Below are 20,725 nucleotides of genomic sequence, written 5' to 3'. Positions count from 1 at the left end.
GGGGGGGGAGGATACTATTTCATTTATTGAGCATATACTGAAAATCTGAATGACTGTGGGGTCCCTAGACAGGTTTGTAAAGAGAAGAGTTCTTTATGAATAAAAGTAAAAAAACAAGCGGGATGAAGATGGTGTCTAGTTTTGCAAACTGCTGACACTCTAGTTGATCAAGTAGCAGAACGTATTAACTGAAAAAAAAAAATGGTCCCAAAATCTCATTATGCAATAGCATGCTGATTTGCAATACAATCAGAAGCTATTGCCCCCTTGGGGGAATATACTCAGCCTCTCATGATCAGCTTTTCACAGTAGATGTATCATTCTAATAGATTGACATTATCCTGGATTGCTGTCATAGCATTCAAGAAAAAAACTTGTGAGCATGATTAGCTAAACAGGCAAAGAATGGATTTTTTTTTTTGTCTTCTTTCCTTTCTTCGGCATCACTACAAAACATACTGTATTAAGGTATTAACAGCAAGACTAAATATGGCTCTCATATTTTCTTTCAAGTTAACTACATAGCTGTATGCTGCAGGAATGAAGGAGAATCAGAAAAACTGTGTCGCACACTTATTAATCTCGGGGCTGAGGCTGGATGACACCCAGAAATGCACAGATGTTGTTGCGATGTCACACGCATGCATGGATGTCCTCCAGCCGCAGCTCTGAGCCTCCTATTACTGCCAGTGGAGGGGAGGTGGGGGTGCTGCAGAAGGAGAGGTGAGGAGAAGGAGCAGATGCACCGACGAGGGCTGGCTGACTGACTACAGGACATGCCTCTCACTGCGAGAGGCATGTCCTGTAAGCAGTCATGGCGCCGGTGCCTCTCCTCCTCACCGGCTCTCGGGGCACACCTGGAATCTGCTGGGGCACATAGTTTGCGATACATTGGATTAGAGCACTGTTCTTCAACCGCCGGTCCGCAGGAAATTTCTGCCGGTCAGCACAGGGCCGGCAAGATTAAAGTGACCATAGGTCCGTTTCAGACCTCCTGTCCCGTTGTCCCCACATACAGTTTCGGGACAGCGTCCCAAAGCTGTGCTCCGGGAAACGGGACAGGCGATCATTTCCTGTCCCTCTCTCCTTCCTTTCCCTGCGTCCCCTTCTCTTACCGCCCTGCCGCAGCTGCAAAAGCCGACAGGAAGTCTTCTTTCTGACGTCAATTCTGACGTCAGAGAAGACGTTCTGGGCCAGCCAATCGCTGGCTAGCTGGCTCAGATCGTCCTCTCCGACGTCAGAATTGATGTCGGAAAGAAGACTTCCTGTCGACTTTAGCAGCAGCGGCAGGGCGGTAAGAGCAGGGGAAAGGAAGGAGGGAGGCTTTTTTTGTTTTGCGGGGCAGGGAGGGAAGGTGGTAGGCAGGCAAGCAGGCTGGCTTTGGCCAGGGAGGGAGGGAGAGAGACAGGCAGGCAGGCTGGCTTCGGGGGTGGGGGTGGGACAAAGTGTGGAAGGCAGTGAGAGGGACATGGGAAGGAGGCACTGGGGGCATTAAAGACATAGGAAGGGGCACTAAAGGACTTGGGAAGGAGGCACTGGGGGCACTAAAGACATGGGAAGGAAGCACTGGGGGCACTAAAGACAGGAAGGGACACTAAGGACATGGGAAGGAGGCACTGGGGGCACTAAAGACATGGGAAGGAGGTACCGGGGGCACTAAGGACATAGGAAGGAAAGAGGGAGGGAATAGAAAGGGACAATTCTTGGGCCTGAGTGCAGAAAGAAAGAAATGAAAGAAAGGATACACAGACAGAAGGAAACGCAACCAGAGACTCAAGAAATCACCAGACAGCAAAGGTAGGAAAAATGATTTTATTTTCAATTTAGTGATCAAAAAGTGTCAGTTTTGAGAATTTATATCTGCTGTCTATATTTTGCACTATATTTGTCTATTTTTCTATAGTTACTGAGGTGACCGAGCTCGCGGAAACAGAGTTTTTAAATTTTAGTCCTAGTAGTTTGCTGGTTCTGAGCCAAAGACCTTTTCTCCCTCTTAAAAGGAGGTTTTTTTCTCTCTGTCTCAGTTTTCCTGGAGTTGACCAATGATAAGATCAGGCTAACTCCTTTTACAGACTTTTGGCTTTTGTGAGTGATATACTTTGGATTCTGAGGTCCGTTTGTGAAAAAAGAGTGTGCTCATTGGTGTAATTCCCTGACACAGAGGAAAGACATCTGTCTTTATTAGCGTGTTACTGATAGCATAGGTGTCTATCATAGGCAGCAGAAAGCTCCATCACAGGCCCTGCCCAATCTCTGCCCCAGACCCTGCTAATTGTAATACCATTTTTTCCATTCATTTTTCATATATACACGCAATATAATCTTATTAACAATACATAATGGTTAATAACAAAATTGAACTACACAAAGCATACTGTACATTTGCTTCTCAACATTCATTCTTACCAGAACACAGATAACCCCTATGCAAATACGAGACCACAAACTAAAAGTACTAATATATATAAACAAAACCCGAAGATTCAAGACTCTGCATACAGTATAACCCCAGAAAAATAGAAACAAATGCATTTCTTCCTTAACAGTGCAAAATATAGACAGCAGATAGTGACTGATAAAATTCAGTCACTAAATTGAAAATAAATTCATTTCCCGTACCTTTGTATTCTGGTTATTTTGGTTTTCAAACTATCTTTCCCAGTCTCTGGCTGCAGTTCCTTCTGTCTGTGCTCTTAACTGTGTATCTAGGGCCACCTTATCCATTTGCCGTTTTTCTCTCTTTCACTTTCTGCCATACATCCATCTTTAGTATTAACTTTTAACATTCAACGTTCTTCCATTTTTCTGCTTTCTTCTCAAAATCTACTTTTCCACGCTTTCTTCTCAAAATCTATTTTTCCATGTCTTCTCTTCCCATGTGTACCATCTCCTCCCTCTTTCTTCTCCCCTACTCCCATCTATTCATAAGAAGCATTTCTTCTTATCTCTTCCCTGCTGTACCCATTGCTGTGCACCATCTCCTCCCTCTCCCATAATCAGACATCTGTCTTCCCCCTTCCCCCCCTCATATGATTTGGCATCTTTCCCATAGCCTGAAATCTCTCTCCTTTCCCATGGTCTAGCATCTCTCTCCTTTCCTCCTTCTTCCTGAAGTTTAACATCTCTCTCCCCTCCTTCCCTTCTATGGTCTGACTTCTCTCGCTCTCCTTCCCATTCCAGTGGTCTGACATCTCTTCCTTCTTTGGGTCATCTCTCCTCCCTCCCAGTAAAACATTTCTCCCTCCTCTCCACCATTATCATGTCCAACAATTCTTCCTCTTTCTTTCCTCATATACATCATCTCTCTTTCCATCTCACGCCACACACCTATGTCCAACAATTCTCCGTTCCTTTTCCCTTCCCCACTAGCAGGATTTCTTTCTCTTCCCACTACACCTGTGCAGCATCTCTCTTTTCCTCCTTTCCTACCCCCCCCCCCCTCCGGTGCATTCCTTCCCAACACTCTCCCAGTATGTGCCATATCTGTCTTCTCAACCCCCTGAGCATCTGTCCTCCTTGCCTTCCCAACTCCCTACCTCCTGCACCCAGCCTCTCTCTGCCAGGCTGTGCACCCAATTCCCTTCCCTCTCTCCCCCCCTGCCAGGCTCTTCACCCAGCCTCCTTCCCTTCCCCCCTGTCAGACTCTGCACCCAGCCTCCTTCCCGGCTCTACACCCAGCCTCCTTCGCTCAGTACTCCTCCCGTCAGACTCTGCACCCAGCCCCTTTCCCTCCCCCTTGTCAGGCACTGCAACCAGCCCCTTCCCTCCCCCCCTGTTTGACTCTGCATCCAGCTCCCTTCCCTCCCCCCTGTCATACGCTGTACCTAGCTCCCCTCCCTGCCCTGCCCGCCTACTTCGCTGCTAACCTGGTGGGTGGTGGCAGCTGCGTGATGCGTTGTCTTCTGCCACTCAGCGGCAATGAGCACGAGCTGGCTTCGGCGCTCCTGCTCGGCAATGAGCGGCTTTTTGACTGGCTTCCACAAATTCTTGTGATTCGTGAGAATTTGCGGGAGCCAGTCAAAATGCCGCTCAGCGCCGAGCAGGAGCACCAGAGCGAGCGCGCTCATGTTCGTTGCCGCTGAGTGGCAAAAGAAAACGCAATCCGTGACTGCCGCCACCCACGGGGTTAGCAGCGGGCAGGAGCACGGAAAGCTTGCTCCTGCCTGCCGCACCTCTGGACCACAGGGCTAAATTTTGGGGGAGGCCACAGCCCCTGTGGCCACCCCCATTCCAATGCCTGTGGTGTCTATAAATAGGGTGCGCCATTCAGGCAGTACTAAGCATGGTTCTACACAGTGTGCCTAACTTATAGAATTGCGCTTAATGCTAGTCAACACTGATTTTCTATGCGACATATATAGAATCAGTCTTGTGTGAACAGGAAAAAAATGAACAAAATTGTAGACATTATATTTGAATTTAAAAAAAATCATGCTAGTTAGAGAATTGTAGTTTTCAATAATAGTATATATTTTAGTACTTCAGCTAGGAGCCATAAAACTTGTCATGGCATGGTGCGCTGCTAGACCCGCATGATATTTCCTAATAGTTCCCTGGTAATTTGATTAGAAAGTATGAAAATTGGCTTTTATTAACTGAGATTGTCAACAATAAAGCCTTAGGTCTAAAACAGCACTGCTTGTGGGAAACCTGTAATTATTACAATAATAGCTTCTATGTCTTAAAATGGCAAGAAGAGAGAAAATAATAATATCGCCAGAACAAAAACAGACTCCTGCCCTCATGGCAAAAATTTCTTGTTCTGGCTCTGCCAATGACTCTTGTTCCTAATTGACGGAATATCTGTCACTCTCTCCTTTGGACTCTATCTACGTAAATAAAACACAACAGGCCAGATCAGGTAAGAGTTTTAGGGGTAATTTTTAAGATTGGATTGGATTGGATTTATTTTTGATAAACTGCTTTTGACATAACCATTAACTATGTACAATATTTAAAAAATGCAGCAGTTACAAATACATCTTCATACCACAATAAAATATACAGCAATACTAAATTTACAAACTAAAAAAAATTGCATAACAAGCTACTAAGCAGTTCATATATCAACATTATTAGTGAATCGTATGTAGATCCATAGTATTATTGAAACAAAATTGTCTTTAAGCAACTTCCAAAAGACAAAATAAGACAAATCATCACAAAACGGTCAAATAATGAATTCCAAAGAGCAGGAGCAGGGCCAGCATAAGAAAAAGCTCTACTTTTGGTCTGTTTAAGGCCTGGTAATTGAAACTGATCCTTTTGAGAAGAATGCAGAGATCTCTGTAGGGATTACTTGTCAGCTTATTTGATAAGTACATTGGAGATTTTAAATGCCACACTTTGAATACCAAGCATAACAGTTTAAATTCTATACATTGAGAAACAGGCAACCAATTGTACAACACTGGAATAATATGTGCTTTGTTAGCTGAGATAGGCTGTTCTGAAATAGTCCAGGGGTATATGCACATAGAACTAGATTCAGAAAATAGTACTCAAACAGTGGCATGGGGTGGGGATGGACCGACCCAGGCCACTCTCCACCCACCCGCCTACCTCTTAAAATGATCGCCGATGGCAAGCAGCATCTCAAACCTGATGATCATGCCAGCCTCAGCTCTCCCTCTGATGTCACTTCCTGGTCATGGATCAGCCCTTGGACTGCATTTGTATTTTTTGAGCTCAGGGGCCAACCCCTACGTAGCTGCTTGTATCCCTGATTTGTCAGGAGTTTGAGTGCAGGCTGTTTGACTCCTTCCCAGCTTTGCTGGGATTAATAGTTGGCCGGCTGTGTGGTCCTCTCCCCTTTCATAGTGTGAAGTTTTCCAGGGGTTGAGGCTCAGTCTCCAAAAGTAAATGTTTTAAGGTTTCTTCAGCCAGAGCCAAGGTCCCTTACCTCTAAAACCCCTTTCCCTGCTTTTTTTGTACTTCAGGGGAGTCTCCACTGAGGCCATTTTTGGTGTGATTTTACTGGCTGAGGGAAAATATGTTGGTATTAAACATAGCAAAATCTAAAACCATTCTATTCCCCTGGAAGGAAAGAATATCTCTACCAGCACTAATTCAAATTGACAATACTCCTCTGGAAATGGTCCCTAGCATCAAAATTCTTAGCGTCATTTAAAAACCATCTACTGTGATCAAATAAACTCGGTAATAAGAAACTGTTTTTACAAACTTCGTATGATAAGATCAATCGCGAAGGTCTTAGAACCAGCTGCACTTAACACCCTCATTCACTCTCTTATCATTTCCAGACTGGATTACTATAACTCATTATATAAAAACATCACCCGGATTCAACTAAAACAATTACAGTTAATCCAGAATGCATCTATAAAACTCATCAAAAATTCCAAAAATTTGACCATGTAACACCCCTCCTACAAAATGCACACTGGTTGGCAATTTCTCATTAAATTACATATAAAATTATACTGCTTTGTTTTAAAATAAGACAGTCAAACTTACCAGCATTCCTTGACAAACTCATAATCCCATACACACCATTCAGGACCTTACGATCTGCACACCAAAATTTGCTTGCAATCCCCTCTTTTAAAATAATTAGTTGCGAGTTGATGAGAAAAAGAGGATGAGACTGTTATCCACTGAGATAGAGAGTAGGGGGAGAGAAGATGTGAGAGTGGGGGGAGAGGAGATGTAGGTTTGGACGGAAGGATAAGTAGCTCAGTCTCAGTTTAGTTTTAAGTGACGGCAGGACATCCTTGCAGGAGTATTGGACAAGCAAGCTGTAGAGATTTCAGATGTAGATAGGTAGATCTAAGAGGTGATACTGAAAACCATAGGAGAAGATCAGAGCACCAAGGGAATGAGTATAGATGGAGAAGAAAGTAAGAGGATCCACTACTACACACTAAAGGCGCATCTAAGGCTACCTTAAGCAGACCATCCTTTAAAGAACAGATGCTTTTTGGAAAAGAATTAGATGACCTTATAGACAGTGTCACAGACCATCATCCCAAGTCATTGTCTGACAGTAGGCCTTGGACACCAAGAAGGTCTGGTAAGAGTTCCTTTTGTGGCTACAGAAGATCTCAACAATCCGCAAGCTCCTCAGCTCAGAGACCCTTTCACAGATCTCATCAGAGTTTTGGAGGTTCCAAACAAGTGCAGACATCAGGATCCCACTCAGCAGCCTCCACCAAGAATTCCCAATGACGCCAGGCCACTACTCAAGCTCCCCTGAATAGGAGGGAGACTCACAGATTTCTGGAAAGCCTGGAATCAGATCTACTCAGACCAATGAGCACCAGACATCATTTGAGAAGGTTACAAGCACAAGGTTTGTCATCCACTTTAGGATTTCTTTGTGGATTTCCCAGCCAGAACACCAGAGAAAGTGGGCAAACTCCAGGTGACAGTAAAGCCCCATATCACAGAGATAGATGATGATGGAGAATGCAGGATAGGACAAGTCAGAGCCACAGGAAGGAACTTGGCTGGGAAGGGTGGTGAGAAGGAGGCAGATAAAGGCAAAATGGCCCATCTAGTCTGCCCATCTGCAGTAACCATTATCTCTTTCTCTATCCAAGAGATCCCACATGCCTATCCCAGGCCCTTTTGAATTCAGACACAGTCTCTATCTCCACCACCTCTTCTGGGAGATTGTTCCATGCATCTACCACCCTTTCTATAAAAAAGTATTTCCTTAGATTTCTCCGGAGCCTATCACCTCTTAACTTCATCCTATGCCCTCTCATTGCAGAGTTTCCTTTCAAATGAAAGAGACTCAACTCATGCACATTTATGTTATGTAGGTATTTAAATATCTCTATCATATCTCCCCTCTCCCGCCTTTCCTCCAAAGTACAGTGTACCTTGGTTTATGAGCATAATTTGTTCCAGAAGCATGCTCGTAAGCCTAAGATGCTTTTGACACCTAACTGCCCTTATTAGGGCAAAAAATGTATAAATTTCTTAATTTTAATTGTAATCATCATCATTAAAAAAAAAATCCCCTACCTTTTATGTTAACTTTACTTGATTATTGTAGTTCCTCCCTTTTTCCTCTTGTGCCCATTCATTTTTATGTTATGTAATATTTGTCTCGTAACCTATCTCAAGTTTTACCTATGTAAGCCTGTGTCTTTGGATCCTCATTAGCTCTTATTTGTACACCACTTAGAAGTCTGATTGAGCGGTATAAAAAATTTCTTTATAAACTTGAAACTTAAACTATATCAAAGCAAAGTTCCCCATAGGCCATAATGCAAACTCAGAAGATTCGTTCCACAACCAAAGTTTGCTATGGTGGCCCAGGAGTAGGTACCTGCCTGTGGGTTCCGCAGCCCCTTCATTGGGGTGGCTTCCTTCCCTCGGGGTCCCTGTGCAGCTGCCCTCCCGCTTCGGCCAATGTCTCTGCCATCCGCTTGCGCCTCCCAGCTCCCGATTCAAGCTGGCCGCCATCCTGTAGAAGCATGCGCAGGGCCTCTCAGCTCCCGAGCCAAGCCGGCCGCCGCCCTGACAATTCAAGCGCCACGTGGGATAGGGAGATTTCAGTTTGAAATTCTCATACAGTATGTCCTCCAGCTCAATGGTCTGTTATTAGTGATGATATTTCTTTTATTTCAGGGCTTCCAAGCTCAGGAAACTGGAATTTGTTTCAAACCATCTTCTTGACTATGATGTCAAAAGCTTTTTCTTCAATGTCCAAAATTTTTTGTCACTTGGATCCTGTCTCTTTGTGGATCTCATCTTCTCGTCACTGTCGTCTTCCATTTTTTCTTATCATGGTAAACCAGCTCCTGGACATTTAGTCAATGGGCATTTCACTGAATGTTGGTGAAATATCTATCAGCCAAATGTCTGGAAGGCAAAGTGCAACACATACAATCAACAGCAAACAAGGACTATGCACTAAGAAAACTACATGAAAACACAAAGTATCAAACAAAATGTTTAGTAAAAATATAACATATTGTGCTCACATGTGTTTCAGCTTTTACCTGCATCAAGGTTAAACATATCAAATAATTCTTCACACACATAAAGGAGTATATGATTGGCAGAGGAGCACCTGTTAACAAAACAAATTAATACACTATAAGGATCAAACTAACCTAATTATGCATTTATTTTATTTCCATGTGCAAAGCTCAAATTAATGTGGTTCTTTTTTAATGTCGTCTTTAATAAAATGGTTGAACCACTAGCTGCAAGGAGTGCTACTGCTTTGCTTACAGAGCATAAATTGACAATTGTGACTATGAATAGGATTTGTGCACTGATTTGTAAGGTTATGACTCCTGATACAGATATGTATAAGCAGGTAGACTGATTATATATTATAGGCAGAAATAAGAAAGAGGATTGATTATGGTTTAAGAGAGTTGTATTGAAAACCAACTCAGAAAATGCTAACTCTGTATTGTAACACCTTTACAAAAGCACAAGTATTGATTATATTATATAATTCCACTGGAGTTCCGTTCCTTCCCTAACCATGTAAACCGTGTCGAGCTCCATCTGCGGAGATGATGCGGTATATAAACCCAAGATTTAGATTAGATTAGATTAGATTGATTAAGACAGTGTATCGCAAACTTTGTGCCTCCTGAAATTTCAAGTGTGCTCTGGCACACTGGGGAGGAAGAGAGGCACCGGCGCCAGCTGACTTGTATGTCTTATAGGGCCAGAGGTTCTCAACACACAGTACGGCACCAATACTGCATGTCTAGCAACTTCCTGCTGCTGTTGCCTTTCCCCACCCTCAGACCAGCAGCTGCAGCTCAGCGTACGTTTAACTTTGCCACACAGCTGCAGCTAGCATTAGTTTAGCCGCGGTTTCATCAGACAGCCTCAGGGCCTTTGCTAGGCCAGCCCGCTTCGATGATTCAACTTCCTCTTTCATCAGAGGCTGGCCAGCCTAGCAAAGGCCCTGAGGCTGCCTGATGAAATTGCGGAGGGAGGAGGAGTAGCGCTATACACCATCAAAGCATCAAAACCATCAGAATCACAGATGTTAGATACACTGGGGAATCCCTCTGGGTGAACCTGGCCAGGTGGGTGAAAAATGCCTATACCTTGGGGTGATATAATAGACCTCCCAGGGAACAGGAGGACAAAGACATGGAATTAATCGAGGACATAGAGAACATCACACTGCGCGGAGACACAGTAATGCTAGGAGACTTCAACATGCCAGATGCAGATTAGAACACACTCTCCGTGACTATGGGTAGCAGCAAAAGAATATTAACCTCCATAAAGGGTGCACGTCTCAAGCAATTGGTATTGGAGCCCACCAGGGACCAGGCGTTACTAGACCTAGTTCTCACTAATGGAGATAGCGTCACGGAAGTCTCAGTAGGAGACACACTGGCCTCCAGCGACCATAATATGGTATGGCTCAACCTCAAGAAAGGTTTCCCTAAGACAAACACAGCAACAAGGGTTCTCAACTTTAGAGGCACAGACTTCAACCGCATGGGAGATTTTGTCCATCAGGAGCTACATAAACAAGCAATATCTGACAATGTGGAGGATATGTGGTCGTCTCTGAAGTCCATCCTACACGAAGCAACAGACCGATACATAAAGACAGTAAGTAAACGCAGGAGAAACAAAAGACCCCAATGGTTCAGTAAAGAAATTTCAGACCTAGTTAAACAGAAAAAAAGACGCTTTTATCACCTACAAACATTTAGGCAGAGAGGGGGCGAAAGAGGACTATCTAGACAGATCTAAAGCTGTCAAAACAGCAGTCAGAGAAGCCAAACTCCGAATGGAGGAAGAGCTAGTACGGAAAATTAAGAAAGGGGATAAATCTTTCTTCAGCTATATTAGTGACAGGAAAAGAAACAAAGATGGGATAGTACACCTGAAACAATCGGACGGTAACTTTGCGGAATCAGATTCTGAGAAGGCAGAACTACTAAACAAATACTTCTGTTCAGTGTTCACCTGCTAAGCACCGGGAGCTGGTCCACAGCTGCAGATGGGAGATAACCAGAAAGACCCGTTTCAAGATTTCGAATTTACGCCTGGTAGCGTCTATGACGAACTATCAAGATTCAAAGTAAACAAAGCCATGGGACCGGATAACCTACACCCCAGAATGCTCAGGGAGTTAAGGGAAGTCCTGGCAGAACCATTATCTGTTCTTTTCAATCTTTCCCTAAGCACAGGAAAGGTCCCCTTGGACTGGAAAACCACCAACGTAATCCCACTCCATAAAAAGGGCTGCAGGACAGAGACAGCAAACTACAGACCAGTGAGTCTCACGTCTATAGTGTGTAAACTCATGGAAACACTGATCAAACAGAATCTTGACACAATCCTAGATGAAGAAAAACTGCGTGATCCACACCAACACGGGTTCACCCAGGGTAGATCCTACCAATCTAATCTGATTAGCTTTTTTAACTGGGTTACTAGACAACTGGACGCCGGAGAGTCACTGGACGTGGTATATTTGGATTTCAGTAAAGCATTTGATAGCGTCCCTCATCAAAGATTACTGAACAAGCTGAAATCGATAGGATTAGGAGACACTCTAACTACATGGGTTGGGGATTGGCTGAGCGGTAGACTTCAGAAGGTGGTGGTGAACGGTACCCCATCCGAAGCATCGGACGTGATCAGTGGAGTGCCGCAGGGCTCGGTCCTGGGCCCGATTCTATTTAACTTATTCATAAGAGATATGACATAAGGACTTAGAGGAAGGGTATCACTGTTCGCCGACGCCGCCAAACTTTGCAACATAGTAGGCAAAAGCTTATTACCTGATAATATGACACACGACCTACTGTTGCTGGAACAATGGTCAACTACTTGGCAGCTAGGCTTCAATGCTAAAAAATGCAAGATAATGCACCTGGGTAAGAGAAACCCGCGTAGAACTTATGTACTAAATGGTGAGACCTTGGTTAGGACCACGGCGGAACGCGACCTAGGGGTGATCATTAGTGAGGACATGAAGGTTGCCAATCAAGTTGAGAAGGCTTCCTCCAGGGCAAGACAAATGATGGGGTGTATCCGCAGAGGTTTCATCAGCAGGAGACCTGAAGTTATGATGCCGTTGTACAGAGCAATGGTGAGGCCTCACTTGGAGTACTGTGTTCAGTTTTGGAGACCACACTACCGAAAGGACGTGCTGAGGATCGAGTCGGTTCAGCGAACAGCCACCAGGATGGTCTTGGGGCTCAAGGATCTCACGTATGAAGAAAGATTTAAAAAATTGCGGCTGTACTCACTTGAGGAAAGAAGAGAACGGGGAGATATGATTGAAACATATAAGTACATCACGGGACGCATCGAGTCAGAAGATGATATCTTCTGGCTCATGGGACCCTCGACCACCAGAGGGCATCCGCTGAAGATCAGGGGAGAGAAGTTTCATGGCGACTCCAGGAAGTACTTCTTCACCGAAAGAGTAGTGGATCATTGGAACAGACTCCCACTCCAGGTGATAAAGGCCAGCAGCGTGACAGAATTTAAGAGAAAATGGGATAATCACGTGGGATCTTTAAGGGAGTAAATTCAGGGGAGGGGATACTTGGAATGGGCAGACTTGGTGGGCTATAGTCCTTTTCTGCTGCTTTTTTCTATGTTTCTATGTTTCTAAACTAATGCTAGTGGCAGCTGTGTGACAAAGTTAAAAGCACACAGTGAGCTGCCGCTAGGGAGAGGAGAGGTACTGCTGGACAGGGGAGGAAGGAAAGGGAAGAGAGAAGGGGTAATGCTGGATATGGGGGGGAGAGGAAGGGAGAAGAGGTACTGCTGGACAGGGAGAAGGGGGAGGATGGAAGAGAGAAGGGGTACTGTTGGAAATGGGGAGACGGCGAGATGCTGCTAGACAGGGGGCAGGGAAAGGGAAGGGAGAAGAGGTTCTGCTGGACCTGGCAGAAGGGGAAGGAAAGGAAAGATGCTACAATCTGGAGGGGAGGGTGAGATGGTGGATGGGGAGAGAGCATATTACTTGTGAGTGGGGTTGTGAGGAGGGAAGGAAGGACAATTTTTGCAGGAGGAGTGAGAGTGATGAGAGAGGGAGAAATGGACATAGAGTGGAGGAGAGAGAGAAATGGTGCATGGGGAGAGAGCATGTTGGATTGGGGGGTGGGAAGGAGGGATGTCACTCGAGGAAAGAGGCAAGGAGAGAGAGAAAGTGTGCAGCAGGCAGGAAGTGTTGGACTCATGGAGAGGGCAAGATGGATGGGAAGGACAGAAAGGAGGGAAGGAGAAATGTCATATTCAGGGGAAGGGGGAGAGGGCAGAGAGTGAAAAGTTGAACTCGTGGAGGGAGAGAGAGAGAGAGATGTTGGTTGGGGGAGAGAAGGAGAACCGAAGGAGAAGAAGCATGCAAGAAGAAGAGAGAAAGAAATGGGCTGGGATGGGGGCCAGAAAGGAAGAAGGGAAGGGAGATGGACTGCAGGGGGCTGAAAGGGAGAAGGGAGAGAGAAATGTTACACTGTGGGAGAGGAGAGAGATGTCAGACCATGGAAACGAGGAGGGAAGGAGAAAGAGATAGGAAGGGAAGGGAAGACATGGAAAAGTAGATTTTGAGAAGAAAGCAGAAAAATTGAATGTTAAGTTAATACCAAAGATGGATGCAGGGCAGAAAGTAAAGGAGAGAAAAACAGTCAATGGAAGAAGAAGGCCTTGGAAACACAGTTAAAAAGCACAGAAAACTAAAGTCACCAGACAACAAAGGTAGGGAAAATGATTTTATTTTCAATATAGTGATTGAAATGTGTCAGATTTAAGAAATTATATCTGCTGTGTATATTGTGTGTATATGAAAAATGAATGGAAAAATTGCATTACAATTAGTAAAGAGGGTGGGATCTGGGGCAGAGCTTGGGAGGTCTGTGGTTGGGGCTACTTCGCTTGAAGTAGTTGAGAAACACTGCTATAGGCAATCAGCCCTCATCCTTGCTGGCACCCCCTACTGGTGTCTCAGGGCCCATCTGGAGGGCCTCTGCGCTTGTGCGGATATTGACATGATGATGTCACATATGCGTGTGATGTCATCAAAGCGACGTCCGCACACTTCTGGGTGCCTCAAACCGTGGCTACTACCTTTAGTGTGCCCCTGTCCATTTGTATATTAGGACCAGTTTTTTAGATATGTTTATTTATGTTGTGCTGTATATGTTTTAAAGATTTTTTTGTATTATAAATAAATTCCTGCACCCTGTACATTGTCCTGCAGTTCTGTTTTGGTTTTGATTTTGGTTTAGTAATGTATGTATTGAAACCATCAACAAAAACAGGATGTACTGTATTATATAACTTTCTAACATTCATTCAAATATACTAAACATGTGGAGGGGCATAATCGAAAGGAACGTCTAAATCCATTTTCGTCTAAGTCGCAAGTCGTCCAAAGTAAAAAACAGCCTAGGACACATGTTTGAAAAATACGTGCAAAATTTTTTTTTGTTTCGAAAATCGTCTAAGTATACATCCTGCCGATCTGATCGTCCAAGTCGCTAAATCGTCCATCTTTATACCACATTTTTGTCCAACTTTTCGTCCAAGTCAAAAACGCCTAGAACAAGCTCTGTTGGATGTGGGAGGGGTCTGCAAAGTGATGGACTGAACACCCAGACATGGCACCTAAATAGTGGGGTACCTTACAGGGCACTGCTGTGAACTTCACAAAAAGGGTGCCATGTCTTCTCACCACAGCTCCCTTATAGGTCACGGTGAGCCCCCCAAACCACCTCCTGAATCGCCTAGACCCACTTATCTACCACCCCAATAGCCCTTATGGCTGCAGGAGCCACTTATATGCCAGTACAAAAGGGTTTTGGGGGGGATATAGGGGAGTTCACATGTTTAAGTATCAATGCAGTGATTACAGGGGCTTATGGGCATGGGTCTTCCTCTCCATGAGTCCCTAACCCACCCCCAAGATGGCTTAAGCCGCCTCTGTGCTGAACGACTAGGCTTTCCTATGCCAGGCTGTCAGGTGATGATGGTCTGGAGGCTGAATTTTAAAGGTGTGATTACGATTTTTATGGGGTTGGGGGGGGTCGGTGATCACTGGGATAGTGTGTGGGGGGTCTGTTTTATGTGTTTGCAGTGCTTATCTGGTGACTTTAGGTAGGTTTTTGTGACTTAGACCAAGTTCCGTCTAGGCTCTGTTGTAAAACTTTCGGTTATACATGCTGTACGACTAAGTCTAAGCCTACCCACGCCCCGTTCAGCTATGGTCGTTCAGCCCTATGAAGGCCTAGGTCGTTTAGAAATACGTCCAAAACCCGTTTTTATTATCGGCACTTGGACGTATTTAGACAATGTTCGACTTAGGGCAGTTTTTGAACGTTTTTCTCTTTAAATTATGAGCCCCATAATGTTCTCTTATTACTTTTAAATTAATTGTTTATTGAAAATATCATTATTAAAACTTTTTTTTCACAATTCATCACATTAAAATGCTACACCTATCTTTAAAAATAACATTGAGTCTATCCCACAATATATTTAATACAAACATAAGTGCTTAATGTGCCAACAAACAGCTGCTGCCTAGAGTAATATCAAATCTAAAGCTTATTAAAGAAACCTGAAATTCAGTCAGTTCTTATCTTCCTCTTAAAGTTCAAATATCAAAAGTCCATTGTAGTCTTGCCACTCAGAACATTCTTGTTTTCTTAGTCTTAAATCCAGTTTCTCTTAAGGCACAGCCATGTCCCAGTGCAAGAAATAAAGTAACTCTGTGCTCATGTGCTATATAAGTTAAAAGCTCTTCTTCCAAAGCCATGCAAATTCACTTGCTATTAAATGTAATTTCCTCTGCTGCTAATCGTCTCCTGCCTCCAACTCAAGCTGAGTTTCGACTCGTCATCAGGGAGGTTTTAATTGCTATGCTCCATGCTTTCATGATTTAAGTTCATAGTTGAGAATGTCAGCTGGGCATTGTATGTTTAATGTATTGAAACCATCCCAGGAAATTCAAGCTCTGTATTGTAACACCATTACAAAGCTCATATAAACTGCTCTGAATTGACTCCTCTAGTCATTAGCAATGGTATAGAAGCTTCCAATAAGCCAGTGTCCCTCAAACTTTCTCGAGCTGGGGCACACTAAAGGTAGTGGCTGTGGCTCGAGGCACCTGCAAGTGCGCGGATATCACCTTGAAGACATCACGCGCATACGTGACATCATGTCAATGTCTGCTTGTGTGTGAAGGCCCTCAAGGTGGGCCCTGAGACACCAGTGGGGGGTGCCAGAAGGGAAGAGGGCCAGAGAGAAGGATAGGTGCTGGCACCCACTGATTGCCTATAGAACTTGCTTCTTACCACAAGCGCCTCTCCTCCTCCCCAGTGTACTGCGACACACCTGAAATCTCAGGAAGCACAGTAGTGTGCCTTGGCACACAGTTTGAGATACACTGCAATAAACAATAAACATGGGCCCTGTTGGGTCTTCTAATAAAAGTTGCTTCCCTGTAAATTCATCTCCTTTCGTTGCCTCATCTGTTGCCTTCTACACTTTTTTTGTGTCGTGGACTTCTGTATGGCTCTGTTTCCCTGTAGTGTACCTCTTTGATGTGTATCACACCAAATGTACAGGGCTGATATTCAGCCAGCAGTGATTGCCTAACCCTGGCATTATTCCTGGATATTCACTGTTGGACCATGTCTGGGCACCAGCATTGAATATCCAAGTTTAGGCAGCCGGCTATCTCTTATCCAGTTAAGTTCAATATTCAGCATTTAGTGGCATAATCAACACCATATAAAGATAGTGTTGAGTGGTCTAATTTAACTGCTAAACTTAGTGGTTAAGTACTTAATATCAGCTTCCAGATGACAAATGAAATTTCATGTGAACAAATGCAAAGTGATACACATGGGTAAGAACAATCCAAATTATAGTTACTTGATCCATATTAGGAGTCAGCACCCAAGAGAAAGATCTAGGTATCACTGTGGCCAATACACTGAAATCTTCTGCCAGTGTGTGGCGTTTGCCAAAAAGGCAAACAGAATACTAGAAATTATTAGGATGTGGATATGACCAATCTGATGCTGTGTTTGAGATCTTGAGATGAAAGTAAGTTAATGCTGTCCTATTTGTGAAATGGAATACCTATTCCTGAGTTAATATATTTGTAGATTGTAAACCGCCAGATACTGAATATTGAGGCAGTATACAAAATATTTTAATAAACATAAATATAAAATAAGACAAATAATATTAAAATGCCTCTGTATCACCCCATAGTGTTACTTCACCTTGAGTATTATGTGCAATTATGGTCTCTGTATCTCAACAAAGATGTAGTGGAATTAGAAAAGGTTCAAAGAAGGATAACAAAACTATTGGCTCCCAAGATTGCACACAAAATAGCCAATTTTGAGTTTAGCAGTCAATGGTGATATTCAGTGGCACTAACACATTAAGCCACAGAATATCAGCAGATAGCTCTGCACAAGCAATTTAAATGGGCAGGAGCCATTTCTAGCCAATAAATGCACTTTGAATATCAACCCTGTAGTTTTCATGGTGCTCAATGTAATTTATATAAGGCTCTACACTCAGAAACTCTTATATAAACTACTGTTGCAGGTTTGTACACTTAGACCTAATGTATCCTCTTGAGGTAGACCATTTTCCATTTGTAAAGCATCTTGTACTCATACATGTGAACAATGGCATTATAAAATTATGTAGTTGAATACAGGCTATTATTGGAAATGGTTTGCTGACTTCTAGGGTGGGCTATTAATGGAGGCACCATTTTCTTTTCTCCTCCCCACAATGACCACGATTCTATTCTCCCCTTCCCCATCTCCCCCTTAATGACTGGATATCTCTTCTTACCTCTCTTTACAGTTATAGCATTGGGCTGTTTGCTCTGAATAACTACATTAATAGGTTTCATACCCCTCAACTCTCTCTTCCTTTCCTGGAGGAGGCCAAGGGAAAAACAACTACCAGACACAATTAGAAGTTTAAACATTCAAGGCCTTGGGAGTTCTTGACACTCTACTAACTGGTAGAATACCAACCAAGAATGTCCCCGAAGTGATTGGCCATTTTATTGGGTTTACAACATCACTTAAGGGAATAATTAAACATATGTAGTTGGTACATATTCTAATTGAATTATTGCTTCATTAAGGTCCAGTGCTAAATTGCATACTCCAGCAATGTTCTTTTGGTTAATTATGATCACATAATTTCTTTCATTAGAAATTTTCCCTAGCAACAATAATGAGTTAATTATCACATGCTATTTATTGGTTTTGCTGCTGTCAGCTTAGCTTAGGGCACAGTGACTTTTTCCCTGTTCTAGGACATAGGTACTTCCTCTATTCTGGAACAAACATCTATTTAAAAACTAACATTTGCTAGTAATGCTAACCAAGCAATGTTCTTTTACTGTAACTCTGAAGCATTTCTATATCCTTCAGCTTCATCTTTTATTATCTATATAGTAGTGTCTTTTCAGGTTTCCCAGGCAAGGGGTGTCTCATATATATTGAGTTATGGGCCCCTCCTTATATCCTGCTTAATACAATTATTGCCATCAGGGCCAGTGTGGAGCCTTGAGCATCTATGTATGCACAAGTTTTTGCACTGGCCCAGCACTAGAACCGTAAGAAAAGATAAGAAGAGAGATTCAGTCATCATGGAAGGGGGAAGGTGAAGGAGAACAGTTACAGTTACTATGAATTCTGAGGGCGGCCAATTATTAGAGGAATCTAAATTTGGCTTTTAAGACAAAATTATAGGGCTTTTCAATGCTGAGACAGAGAGGTGGACCTTTATTAGTGGTGGACTGTTATTCGAAACAATACCCTGTTCTGCACCCCACCCCATTTCACCCCCCCCCCATCCGGACCTCCTGTCTCCTGCCCCAAGGTCTGGAGAGCCTCTGCGCAAGCATGGACGTCGATGCGATGGCATGAGAGCCTCCAGACGTGGCCTTGAACTCGGGGACTTCCAAAATCCAGACAAATTGTCGGCTTTTGGAAATCCCTCTGGGCACCCGGACAGTCCTCTAAAAAGAGAACATGTCCGGGTTTTCCCGGACATCTTGTCATTTTAAAGTTAATGTATGTTTTATTTTTCTTTGTGTTTTAGGTACTTTATTTCTCATAAACCAAACAAGACCTGGCAGCAAGTATTCTGGTTTTCTATCAGTATTGCCATCAACAACGCCTACATTCTCTACAAGATGTCAGATGCTTACCACATGAAACGGTACAGCCGGGCACAGTTTGGGGAGAGATTGGTACGGGAGCTGCTAGGTTTGGTAGACACCTCACCTACCCTTTGATGCACAGCTTCTCCTGGCTCTGGTGGGGGAAGAAGAGACCACAGCTCTGGAACCTTGCGCTGGGACCATGACATTCTACTCTCACATGACATTCTCCCCCTGCTGCTGTACAGAAAAATGAAAACAAAACTGTGGGGATAGATGAGAGCTGCAAGAGACTTTAGTAAACAGTTCTAGCTGGTAGCAAGAGCCCTAAAGAGGTCATCATGGATACATAAAATGTGCAACTACCTATAAACCTTTAAAAAAATGTACATACTGTAGTTGCCTGCCTTTCGTACTGTAGGTGATATTGGGTGAGAATGTCATAGCAAGGTGGCACTGTCTGTCTGAGGTACAGAAAAGAAATGCAATGTAACAATCCTAGGGCAGCCTTATAAAAATGTAGATCATCCTAGGAGATATTTATCTGTGGGATATACTCTGTGCTTGCAGTACATATTTTGGTGGAAAATGTGCACCTTGTTCTGTGATGAGAAATGCTTTAAATAGACAGGTATGAATTAGGTATATATATGCTTGGAATGCACATCTACTGTATTTTGTTTTTGTTTCAAATTTGAACTGTGAGAAAAAAAAAAAAGGGTACTGGAATTTCAGAATAATCTGCCAGATACTTTTTTTTCACCAAAATCTATGGACGCAGACATAATAGATATCTACTATGTTCAGTGTAAGCATACTGCTATGTAAGTATTATTGGAACCACCATTCAGACATACACAACTGAGACAAATAAATAATAAAACAAAAAGTAGAGAAAAACAGACCTCAATAACTTAGCTCCTGGACTCACATGGCGTCCTTTGGAACCTGTATCATCATAGGTCTGTAAAAAAAAGAACTCCACATGACTTGAAAATCAACATTCAGTCTTAGTCTTCTTACTCTTCAGTGTGTGTTTTGAGGAGTCCACAACAACACAACAATAAACTTTAAATGTGACGGCAATTCAAGTGAAAAATAGAAACTACCTAAGAGGCAGTATTCCCGGTGAACTCTCGTGAGGTAGCTCAATGAAGTAAATAATAATAATAACAATAATAATAATAACAGTTTATATACCGCAATACCGTGAAGTTCTATGCAGTTTACAAAAGATTACAAGAGGTACAAAATGAGTGACCTGAAGAGAGAAGAGAGTGAGAAATAGGTCAAGAAAACAGTTGTTGAGAGTGGAGTGCGGGTCGGTTGTCTAGGTACTTCAGGAATAGGTATGTTTTTAGGCGCTTCCTGAATTCCTCGTACGTGGAGGACAAGAGCAATTGTTTTAGGTCTTTGCCACATAATGCTGCTTGATGTGAGAGAAGGTGTTCATAGTGTTTTTTTAATTTGCAACCTCTGACTGGGGGGGAAACAAAGTTCAGGTGTGAGATTCTCTTGTGTTTGTTGGTGGAGAAGGTGAAAAGGTCTGTTATGTATTTAGGGGCTAGACCATATAGTACTTTGAAGCAGATG

General features: G+C 43.3%; 1 protein-coding gene across 1 annotated transcript in view; it reads left to right on the top strand.

The window, feature by feature from the left end:
* The window catches only part of PGBD5 (piggyBac transposable element derived 5), a 201,874-nt gene extending 182,353 nt beyond the window's left edge, over positions 1 to 19,521 (top strand). The window contains exon 7 of the mRNA XM_033935358.1: positions 19,072 to 19,521. Within this exon, the coding sequence (XP_033791249.1) occupies positions 19,072 to 19,267 (196 nt within the window). The 3' untranslated portion in view covers positions 19,268 to 19,521. The remainder of the gene's footprint in view (positions 1 to 19,071) is intronic.
* The last annotated feature ends 1,204 nt before the right edge of the window (positions 19,522 to 20,725 follow it).

Source organism: Geotrypetes seraphini, chromosome 3 (genome assembly GCF_902459505.1).
Source record: "Geotrypetes seraphini chromosome 3, aGeoSer1.1, whole genome shotgun sequence".
Taxonomy (NCBI): domain Eukaryota; kingdom Metazoa; phylum Chordata; class Amphibia; order Gymnophiona; family Dermophiidae; genus Geotrypetes; species Geotrypetes seraphini.
The sequence above is the reverse complement of the archived record's forward strand: the minus strand, read 5'-3'. Positions and strand labels throughout refer to the sequence as shown.